Source organism: Oryzias latipes, chromosome 5, assembly GCF_053564925.1.
Source record: "Oryzias latipes strain Hd-rR chromosome 5, Olatipes_Hd-rR_3.1".
NCBI classification, from domain to species: domain Eukaryota; kingdom Metazoa; phylum Chordata; class Actinopteri; order Beloniformes; family Adrianichthyidae; genus Oryzias; species Oryzias latipes.
In genome coordinates, this window is record NC_136241.1 from 22,935,843 (window position 1) to 22,947,500 (window position 11,658).

The 11,658-nt window shown below is 42.2% G+C and overlaps 1 protein-coding gene across 1 annotated transcript; it reads right to left on the reverse strand.

Moving 5' to 3' along the window:
- Positions 1 to 6,014: 6,014 nt before the first annotated feature.
- Positions 6,015 to 9,109, reverse strand: elf3 (E74-like factor 3 (ets domain transcription factor, epithelial-specific)). The gene is made up of 9 exons (XM_011475233.4): positions 8,930 to 9,109; positions 8,667 to 8,806; positions 7,969 to 8,202; positions 7,731 to 7,838; positions 7,507 to 7,644; positions 7,315 to 7,401; positions 7,112 to 7,231; positions 6,779 to 6,974; positions 6,015 to 6,674 (listed from the first exon to the last, which is right to left on the reverse strand). The coding sequence occupies exons 2-9, from the start codon at positions 8,794 to 8,796 to the stop codon at positions 6,563 to 6,565; spliced, it is 1,125 nt and encodes a 374-aa protein (XP_011473535.2). The 5' UTR covers positions 8,797 to 8,806; positions 8,930 to 9,109; the 3' UTR covers positions 6,015 to 6,562.
- Between the last annotated feature and the right edge of the window lie 2,549 nt (positions 9,110 to 11,658).

Here is an 11,658-nt window from a genome sequence, read left to right on the forward strand (position 1 = left end):
GAACCCAAACCCGACTCCTGTCCTAACGGTATTCTCTTTGTTCCCACGTCACTCCAGTCAGACGTTCTTTCCTGGGGTCACAGTTCTCGGGTTGCCTGCCATGGCGGAGTTTTTAGGACCCTCAATCTCCTCCGGAAGAGGTTTTACTGGCCCAAAATGGACAAGGATGTGCGTGAGTACGTCGCCGCTTGTACCTCATGTGCTAGATCTAAGTCCTCCAGTTCAACCCCTGCTGGCTTGTTCCATCCTCTGCCAACTCCCCATAGACCCTGGTCACACATCGCTGTGGACTTTGTTACTGGGCTACCCACGTCCCAAGGCCACACTGTAATTCTTACAGTGATCGATCGCTTCTCCAAAGCCGCCCAGTTCATCCCCTTGCCCCAGTTACCTTCAGCCACGATGACAGCCGACCTCCTAGTGAACCATGTTTTTCGCCATCATGGCATTCCAGCAGACATTGTTTCTGACAGGGGCCCTCAATTCATTTCTCACGTTTGGAAGGCGTTCTGTTCGGCGTTGGGGGCTACAGTTAGTTTGTCCTCCGGCTATCACCCCCAATCCAACGGCCAGGCAGAGCGTGCAAATCAAGAGTTGGAGGCGGCTCTACGCTGTCTGGCCGCCCAGAACCCGGCTGATTGGGCCACACACTTGGTGTGGATCGAGTATGCCCACAACTCCCACATTTCGTCTGCTACCGGGGTCTCTCCCTTCGAAGCATCGTTGGGCTATTCCCCCCCTCTGTTCCCCTCTCAGGAGCTGGAGCTGGCTGTCCCATCCATGCAACATCATCTTCAACGCTGCCAACGGGTGTGGAACCAAACCAGAGAGGCTCTGCTTCGGACCAAGGAGGACAACTGTAGGATCGCCAATCGCCACAGGGTGGCGGGCCCCACTTATCAGGTCAAAAAGTGTGGCTGTCATCTAAAAACATTCCCCTGCAGACCTCGTCTCGCAAGTTGGCGCCCAGGTTCATCGGTCCTTATGTCATCGACCGCATCCTCAATCCCTCCTGTGTCCGTCTTCGCCTGCCTGCTGCCCTTAAAGTACACCCCACGTTCCACGTCTCTCACATTAAACCTGTTTTGGACAGCCCTTTGTGCCCGCCTTCCACTTCCCCACCTCCCGCCCGTATCATTGATGGGGGTCCGGCGTTCACTGCCTCCCGCATCCTGGATATCCGTCGCCGTGGCCGTGGCCACCAGTACCTGGTGGACTGGGAAGGGTACGGTCCTGAGGAACTCTCCTGGGTCTCCCGTTCCCTCATCCTCGACCCTTCCCTCATCTCCGACTTCTTCCGCGCCCACCCGGATCGTCGGCCTGGACCGCCAGGAGGCAGTCGTTGAGGGGGGGGTACTGTCATGGTGGCCTGTCAGACTCCTCCCCCTCCAGCTCTGCTGCTCATCCCTCTCAGCTGTGACCACTCTACTCATCAGACACCTGCTACTTAAGGAGACCCAGCTTCATCATTCTCCGCCAGTTCGTTAACCCTGATGGTGCCTAGTCTCCTGAAGCTCTCTACGTCTGGCCCCCTTGTCTCGTCCCAAGTTAACCTTGACTGTTTTCTTCGCTTCAGGTCCTCACCTCATGCCAAGAGTGTCACCTGAATCTCACCTCCTCGAGCAGCAGCTGCCATAACACTCCTCGTCGACGTCACCTGTGTTTGTCAGCCACAGTGTCTGTGCTCCTCTGGATCTCCAGCCACGCCACGAACTCTGTCTGGCCTCCCAGCTCTTGGGACTCTGCACGTACTGTACCGGAGACTACAATCAAGAGCCGCAGCCACGTTACCCACAGCCTCGTCAGGAATCACCAATAACTTAAAATAAACTCTTTACTTACCTTTCACTCACCTGTCTCTGCCTCTGGGTTCCAGCGTCTGGGTCCGTTCCGTGTACTAGCCATGACATGTAACATTTTACAAAAAAAGGCTGCACACAGCCTTGCATCCAACTGGTGGTTGGATGACAACAATTTGTCTGCATACACACAGAAGACCTGCAAACATTGAATAATTACAACAGAAGCAAAAGATAAATAATATGTAATCAACTAAAGAAATGTTTTATTTTAATAAATTAAAAACTTTTATGCTCTCGCGGGCCACATAAAATAACATGGCAGGCCACATGTGGCCTTCAGTTTGACACATGTGATTTAGGGGGTCAGTCACCTAAAAAGGCACATGCACATATAAAAGCAAAAGCAGGGAGACTGAACAGGGTTATACCACACCATCAAAGTCCCAAAAGGATGACTAAAGTCACACCTGACAGGGTCTAATAAAGGATACAGAGGCAGCCACGGTGCAGAGGTAGAGCAGTCAACCTCTGATTGGAAGATCACAGGTTCAGATACTGCCTTCCCCGTGTCAAACTATCCTTGGGGCAAGACACTGAACCCCACTTGGCCCTTGGTGGTTATAGGTTGGCACCAGTGTAAGGCAGTGTGTGAATGTGTCTGTGTGAATGCTGCTGTGACTGTAAAGCACTTTGGGCCTTTTAAAAAGGTAGTAAAGTGCTATACATATATACGCTATTTATGATTTAATAATCAAAGGAAATTTGATAGTGATTGTGTGCACAGGGGCACTTTTTTTTTGCTTTTGGTGTGTTGCTTCCCTACTGCGCACAATCAGTGCTGATATCCATCTTTCTTTGGACACAAGCATACAGTTCAAGCCTTTGTGTTCTGCTGTTTTCATCAGATGGCATTAACACATGATGCTTTTTAGTCTGCAAGAAACCTTGGTTTTATGATCATAAAAGAAACCCACAAAATTGATCCTCCAACAACATGCTTTATTGTCTACAGGCAACGTATCTGACAAAATGTGAGCAAACATCTACTATATGTTCAAAGTACAGTATTCCAGAAGTTGTTTGGTGGTTTGGATGTAGCTTTGGAAGCGTCAGCCATGTTTTTGTGCTCTACTCAAACACGACCTTATTCATGTCTATCTTTTTCTTTGTGATCTTCTCTTTTAGGCTTTTTGTTCAATCTATCTTAATTCATCTGTAGCAAAGTCTTTATCATTTTTTTGCAGGCAGTTTTGCGGGCCTTTTTTTTTTCCATTTGCATTTTGACATCAAAATTAAAAGTTATGTTTTCTATGTTTAACAGGACAATGAAATAAAAAATAAATGTGAGCAGTTATGTCATGCAGTAAACTAGCCAATCTCGATGTTATCTTGTCATATGAAACAGGTCTTACTAGTTGTGCAGAAAGCTGTAACTCGAACCTTTTATCGACTGAAGCAAGAAAACAAAAAGTGCATGCTTGAAGCTAAGTGGTGCAAATCGAACAAAAGTTCATTTTTACTTTGTCATAACTCAAAATCACCCAAGAAGTGCAATTAAACATTACCTCGGAGCCATTGCAATCAACACACTGCTTTACTTTTTCTTTCTTTCTTTCACAGTGGTTATTCATCAACCTATCAACAATCTTGAGCATAAATTGTAGAGTTCAGTTTTAGTTCAAATTCTTTTATAAAACATGATTTTGAACTATGTACTGGAGAAAATCCATGCAGTCGTGCATACATGAGAAGAGAATGTGGACTGGAAACGGATTGGAACCACAAACATTTTCACCATGAGGTAAAATTCCTAATCAAGAAGCACAGCGTTCTCTGCATATTTCATTTGCATTCTCTTTGATCAATTAAAACAAGCACACAGAGAGATCCCATGTGACTTCACAACTGCCCGACCTGTTTCAGATGCTTTTAATGAATCAGTGAAATTAACAGTAATGTTGTTATCTGCAGCCTAAAACAATTCTACAGAAAATAGCCATGCGTTATCAAGGGGTGACTGTTGTTGTAAAGATGTGGTTAAGGACTGTGGCTGCTTTATAAATCAAAAAGGTCTTCTTGTTAAAATTGATTTTCTCATATCCGTGCAACTATTTTACCTGTTAATGCATATACAGTAAGGTAAAATAAGTATTTCCACACCCTGGGATTTTGCAAACTCTCCCACTTAGACATCATGGAGGGGTCTGACATTTTCATCTTAGTTGCACGTCCACTGTGAGAGAAAAAATCTAAAATAAAATCTGGAAATCATGTTGCATGATTTTTTTTTATTATTTATTTGAATGCTACTGCTGCAATTAAGTATTTGAACACCTGTCTATCAGCTAGAATTCTGACCCTCAATCCACTTCCACTCCACTTTTTCTAAATCAGAAGCACCTGTTTGAGGTTGTTAGCTGCATAAAGACACCAGTCCACCTAAAACAATCAGTGAGACTCCAACTACTAACATGGCCAAAACCAAAGACACCAAAGACAAAGCTGTAGGGGTCTCAATGATCCTATAGTCAGGTGAGGACCCAGCCCAGAACTACACAGGAGGAGCTGGTCAATGACCTAATAAGAGCTGGCACTACAGCTTCCAAGGTGGCCTAGCAAGTCTCCCAGACTTCAACCCAACAGAAAATCTTTGGAGGGAGTTCAAAATCCAAAGAGGACAACCCAGAAACCTGACTGATCTAGAGAAGATCTGTGTGGAGGAGTGGGTCAAAATCCTTCCTGCAGTAGGTACAAACCTGGTGAAAATCTAGAGGATACCTTTGACCTGCACCATCGCAAACAAAGGCGACTGTACCAAATATTAACATTGTTTTTCTCCTGTGTTCATATACTTATTAGCAGCAGTAGCATACAAATAAATTCTTTTAAATTTTAATGTTGTAATTTTTAGCATTTTGTTTGTTTATATTATTGTCTTTTAAGTTAACTTTTTAAGTAATTTATTTATGCATTACGCATTTATTGTTATTTATCTTGTCATTATAGTGTTAGTTTAGTGTAATTTAGTTTTTTTTTCCTTTCCGAGTGTGATATGTGTGCTAACTGGACAACAGAATTTCTCCAAATGGTGATTAAAAAAGTATTCTCTACTCTCTACTCTACTCTAAAAAGTCATGCAATGCGATTTCCTGATTTTGTTTTAGATTATGTCTCTCACAGTGGACATGCACAAAATGAAAATGTCAGAGCCCTCCATGATTTCAAAGTGGGAGAACTTGCAAAATTACAAGGTGTTTAAATACTTATTTGCCTCACTGTATAAGTTGTATGGAGTTTTATTACTACCTAATGCCATCAAATGTGTGGAGGCATGTCGGCATGTTGAACCGGTATGCTGGCAACAAATGAGTCGTTCCAGTAAACAGGAGTGACTGGTTTTATGGCTCGTTGCTGGTAAGGCTCAGATATGGATCGTTGTAAAGCTCTATTTTTATGAATATAGTTATCATCATTCGCTGCACAGCCTTGTTTTCTCGAGAATGTGGATCTGTGTGACTGCCATGTTATCTATACAACCTTCACCTCTTTTGTTTTACTTTGGAAACCTGTTCAGAATCTTCCAAGTCATTCAACATCCCCAATAAAACAAACTCCTTCAACTCAGCTTCGCTCGGTCTTAGCCTCTTACAAAGAGCATGTCATTTTAGCTGAGGTCTTGGTGCTGGGTGAGCATGTAAACTACTGAGTTACAGATTATATTTGAGAATACAGGGACAACAAAAGGCAGTTTATGGAGGGGTGAAACCCAATGCACATCATGTTTTCTATTCTGCTGCCATTGACCTCAAACAGAATAGCAAGAATGACCTATTTTGTTTGCAGTAAAACACTTGCACTCCAATCTTCTGATGTTTTTAACTGTCTTTCAGACTGGACAGGAAGAAAGTATTTCAACGACAATTGTGGATTTTGGTAAACGGACAGAAGTAAGTTTTCCGCTTTTTGGGTTTGATGAGCCATAAAGCTGAAATCAGGAGTGAATGATTTGTTTAGAATGTCACATGATATCTGCATGACAGCAAACATTTGTATTAACATTCAGTTTGATCGTGATTTCAGGGCTGTTTTAGTTATCACACAGTGATCAGGATGTCCACAGACCATTTCAGTCTCAACAACAAGCACTTTTCTTGCGTAATGGAATCCATGAACGGCTGCATTGTCAACCAGAACAAACAACAGAGAATAAAATTAGTATTTGTGCACAATTTTATTGAGTTCTATAAAAACAAGACGCTGAGATTGACAGGGCTTGTGTAAAAACAAAATAAATCCAAAGGTACAAGAGGATAAATAGAATGATAAAACTGCAGCTGATTTCCATGATCATCAGCTCCTATGCTTGCAACAAGTTTTCTTGCACATAGATGCACAGAGTTCAGGGCCTTTTGCTATAAATGTGTGGAACATCACACACTTCCCCTGCTCTCTGTTGAGCTGTTGGTACACAACCATAAAGAAAAGACATACTCAAACCAGAAAAAAATACACAAATGAAAAATAATGCATGATCATCAGTCAACAATTGAATGCTGTACAATTCATCAACATCTCAAAAAATAATAATGGTTCATAAAACCTACACGAGCCAAGCACACTGGCTTACATTTTTTGTAACACCTTCCCTCTTACAGGAAGTCTGTGTCTAAAACTTTGGGCTGGAAGACTTTCTCTGTCAAGACAGCTGACCTTCTTCAAGACTGCTTGCTACTAAGGCTAGTGGCTTTCTCATGAAGGTGTCACAGGCTCATGCCAACCTCCTCGATCTTCCAGCCACTGGAGTTTTTCCCAAACTTGTACACTAGCCTTCGGCCGTCAACTCTCTCCAGGATCTCCCTTTTGTAGTAATACCTGTGAGAGTAAAAGTATGGTTCAGCAGAGGCTCACAGACCGACCTGTCTAAGTACTTCATTCAAAGCTTCTGTTTGGTAATTTGGCAGTAAAGTGCAGCTCACCTCATGGCACGGCTCAGCTTCTCATAAGTCATGCTGCTGTTCTTCTTCTTCTGGCCCCACATCTGAGCCACGGCCTCGGACTTGAGGAACTTGAACACCCCTTCCCGACGGTCCTCCCACTTCATCAGACCCTGGTTCTTCTCTGGGTGAATTAGAATGTCCCTGATGAACTCCCACAGGTGAGTACCTCGAGGAGCTGTGAACAGGAGGAGCAACAAGTTGAATAAATTTGACTGTATCAGCACATAAAGACTCTCATCTGTGAGCTGATAAAGATGCAAAAGTTATGCAAAGTCTAAGGTACAGGTGCAGAAGATTTACAGGGACATTTACCATGCTTGTTCTTTTTAGAGATGCTGTAAAGGCCACTGCTGTGTTCTCTGCTCACTTTTGGAGGACGACCCCGCGGCCTCTTCACCCGACATTCTCTTTCCTCAGTCTTGATGTGCATCTCTGTCGATACAAGAAATCAGACCGGATGAGGCTGCTGAATTCTACCCTAAACGGAGGCTGAGAAGCTCTGAATGCTTACTCACTGGAGATCGGTGGGTAAGAAAACTCTGGATCTGATTCACTGCTGCCGGACTCTGGCGAACTCTGGTTCGGGTAGCTGAACATTCCTCCTGCAGATGGAACGAAAAGAAAAACTCTTTAATTCCTGAAAAACTGAAAATACTCATTTTCAATTAATCATAACAATCTCAAGTCCTTAAAGACAGAGGACTGACCATTAGTGGACCCGCTGAACTCGCTGTCACACTGGTTGTCAGAATGGTAGCCTGTATAGTCCATGGACTCAAAGCTCGGGCTCATCAGGCAATCCTCCTCCTGTAACATTAACTCTTTCTTGTTGATGGGTTCTTCAGCTGTGGGCAGCAGAAACAGACGGCATCCCATTAAAACTCAACTGAATAAGCCCATTCTACATGTGCTGTATGTCCAGAGTATTTACCGTGTCCAATTTTGATGGTGCTTAGCAGAGGATAGTTCAGGTTGTCCAAGAAGTTGTCCAAAAGCTGACAGGTCTCATTCATTTCTGGTGCTGACAAGTTCAGCAGTTCTGGAGACCAAAAAGACATAAACATAAATGATCTGTTTTAAGAATTTCAACTCTGTTGGCTCAAAAATGCAGATTTAACTGGAAAAGTTATTTGACAAACTTCCGTCATATCAATGACTCCGAACTTTACCATATTTAGTCTTGTGCTCCTGTAAACTCAGGTAGAGATGTGGGCCAAGGGCTGGGCCAAACGTGGCTGTCATCTGGTCCTGGTCCATGTGACAGAGGGTGTGGCCATCCATGGCACAGTATGTCAGACTCAGGGTGCTGGCATCGAACTGGTTTCTCTCTACAAGGTTGCTGATCCATTCCAAAACATGTTCTCCAGTCCAGTTCTCTGGGTTGGTCTGTCGGTACCAATTTCCTGATTAGGGAGAGGAGTCACAAAAATATTTTCATTTGTTGATATTTAACACCCAACTTGTAGAGTTCAATTTCTTGCTAAATGTGCCAATCCTTAGCTTTAAAGTTAAAATCCACTTAGGAAGAAAATCCTTTGGGATTTGCTTTTAATCAAACATTGCTTTCTTCATTGTGCCTTTTGCAAAGTGTGGCATGTTTTAATCATTTATGATGCTTCTGCATAGTCAGCCATCAGGGATGTGGATAAATGTAAAACAGTCATGGTCTGGAGTTCTGAAAAACTTCTCCACTAAATAGACTCAGGCCAATAGGCAAAATGACAGCATTCCTGAGCACAGTGGCAGTAAGACTTTTTCAGTTAATGATTTAGCTGCTGAAATCAGGCCAAGGCGTGGTGAGGTCTGAGAACCTATCCCACACAGCATGAAAAACCAAAACCATAACAGCTCAAAACTGGCCTCTCACCATTCATGTTGGAGTTCTGCAAGGGGTTGATGCTGGGCAGCCCACCAGGTGACACCCCATCAGACAGGCCAGTCTGGTACATGGTGAGGTTGGCATTGGTCAACACGCTGCTAAGGCACGAGGACGACATGATGAAGCCACTGAGAGACACAACACCAATGCTCATGAGTAAAGCAATGAAAGGCAGAAAGACCAGAACATGACAGCCCAGCAGCAATAATACTGGTGTAGAATGATTTCAAAATGATTAAATTGATAGTAACCTGCAGGAACGGTAGCTTGAGCTGCTGTCAGAATGCTCCAACACGATCCAAGACGTGTGCAGTTCAGCTCCCTGGGTTTCTGTCTGTTCCTTATTAAGCCCGTGAGCCAACGAAACCACTTTATAGGCAGGCAGGTAGGGAAATTCCAGCTGTGGCTCCTCCTCCTCCTCCCACCTCCACTTTCCTAAGAACCCAATCATCAAAACAAACCTGTCCTGTTTTTCCCCTCGTCTTTGAACGATTTCAGTCAGGAACCCATGACAATCTTTGCTAAGTCAAAGGCTTTCTTTTTCTAAATGAATCTTTGTCTTACAAGATTCCTGCAGTTTATGAAACAGAGCAGTGAGATGTTAAGGAATCTTCTAACAGCTCACAGAGACGATTTTGCGGTTTCCTTCAGTGGAGGTTGCAGTGTCAGGTTAACTGCATTCTTTCATACTCAGACACACAAAGAAACAAAAGCTTTCTGGAGTCTGCAGTCTCAAGTGAATCTTTCATTGTTTTCATCCTTTACATCCAGTTGAATGATCATTTTTCCACATACAGATACTTAGCCATCAAGAAAAGATAACATTAGACGCTAATTGATTTGCAGGTGTGACTTGTATGAAAACAGCCTGTCTGTGCCGGCTGCCCTGTCAGCTTGAAGATTGTTTCATCAAGGCGCTTTTTACTGTTCAAGTTCACACAGGTACCTACTGGCAGCGCAGTAGGTCACTACAGGGAGCAGACAGTGAAAAATGCACAAGTTAAGTACACAGCAGCAAAAGTGAGCTTCATGCAACATAAAGGATCTGTTCTTTATGGAGATGCTGGTGGATTCAAGGATAATGCTGGATTCTGCATTGAGCCATCTGTGACTTATCTGCCCTCCATCTTTGATGGTATTTGAAATTTGTAGTTGCTTCTGTCAAATCTGACCTTGTTGATAATTGTTTTTATTTACCTATCATTAACCAGAATTATTTTTCTTTTTTCCTTTTCATGAGGTGAGAACGTGACTGAGTTCTTTACAGTTCAATGTTTCGTCACAAGTTAGAAGATGGTAACATCTGAGTTCATGTTCCTCCTATCTGATCTATCAGGGAGGAGTTACCGCCCACTTTCCATCGGCTGAATTCCTTCTTCTCTGTTCTTGTCAGTTGTTTCTGCACCATTATGCAAATCAATTCTTAAAAAAAATGTAGTGTGATTCCCTGGATTCTTTTTTAACCTTCTGTCTCTCACGGTTGAAGGCTGTCAACCATACAGACCATAACTCGTCTTTTTTAATGGAAAAACGTGCAGAAGAGCTGACAGCTGAATACTTTTTTGCCTCGCTGTATTAAGGTGGAAGCATTGAGCCTGTCTCCTGAGGAGATTTTCGTGGAATGCTGAATCCAACACGTAAACATTTCAGGGCAAACTCTGAAATTTGCAAAGGTTTGTGGGGATATTCATAACCTGACGTTAATTATCCACCTATAACAGCAGGAACATTTTAGTAAACAGTAACACAATGATGATAATAAAAAATAAAATAAAAAACTGTGCATTAATTTGGAGTTTCAGTAGAAAATGTATCCTACATTTCAATCAATGCACCAGTATCTGCATGATTGCACTGCTTTAGAGATTTTATCAGATGCTTTCATCCCACTTTTTCATTATTTTTTTATTTTATTGTTTCCACAAGTTTTTTGCAAGTTTTTCCTGCAAAGACTATTGATTACTATAGTTACGATTAGGAAAATGTACCAAAAATAGAAATAAATAAGCAAAAATCTATCATCACATGGGAACAAGTCGTTACTGGCCCTGCAGGTTTTCTGGTTGATTCTGAGAGCTGATGACGTCAGTCTCAAATTTGGCCAAAGGAAGCCGCCAGCATTTCCTTTAAAGACTACTGTGCTACTGCCCCCATCTGGCCCAGAGTGGAACTGTGATAAAACAGGTGTGGAGAGTTCATTCAGTGAAGTGTCAGTGGAAAATAAAAAAATGATTTATTGACTATTTATTAACTACTTTTTTACCATCCATATTGTGTGAGAAGTTTCTTTTACAGTCTGATGTTTACATAGAAGAAGGAAAGTGAAGATTTACTGTTTAATATTTGCATGATTTACAGTAATGAAACTTTTCATTATTTAAACTTTGTATGAATTTTGGATGCAAATCATTATAATTGGCTAAACTGTCATTATTACGTTGTGAGACAGTAAACAGAAAGAGTAAACATGGACATTTGCCGACTACAGTTTCATTTTGTATCAGTCTATGATCTAACTGCAGCTATTCTCATATTTCTCCAACTCATTTAAATCCTTCTTTCACTATGTGTTAGCATAACATCACCTCTGGCAATTCTTATGTCAACAGCTGAGAATCATCCTTGATTACCACTGTTGATTCTGATCACCTGCAGTTGTGTGACTATGAAATAGAGAGTGATAGTTTCTGATGTCCATCTGTTCCTGGTCAAAAACAAAAAACAGACGTGATAGTATATTTTAATTGGCAAGGGAAATTTACTTTCAACAAGATACTAGCCTATTAATTTTGTCAAAGCTTGTGTCTTTGTATTCCTGTAGCTATTGAGAACTGATTGTGCTAGTTTTTGTTTAAAACTTACCAAAAAAGCAGTAAAATTGTTGCAAGAATCAAATAGTTATTTCAAAGAATTCCACTTATTTTAAGCTTTACATAAAAGGTTTGTCAGTACTTTTCCATTAGGACTTATTTTCTTTGGC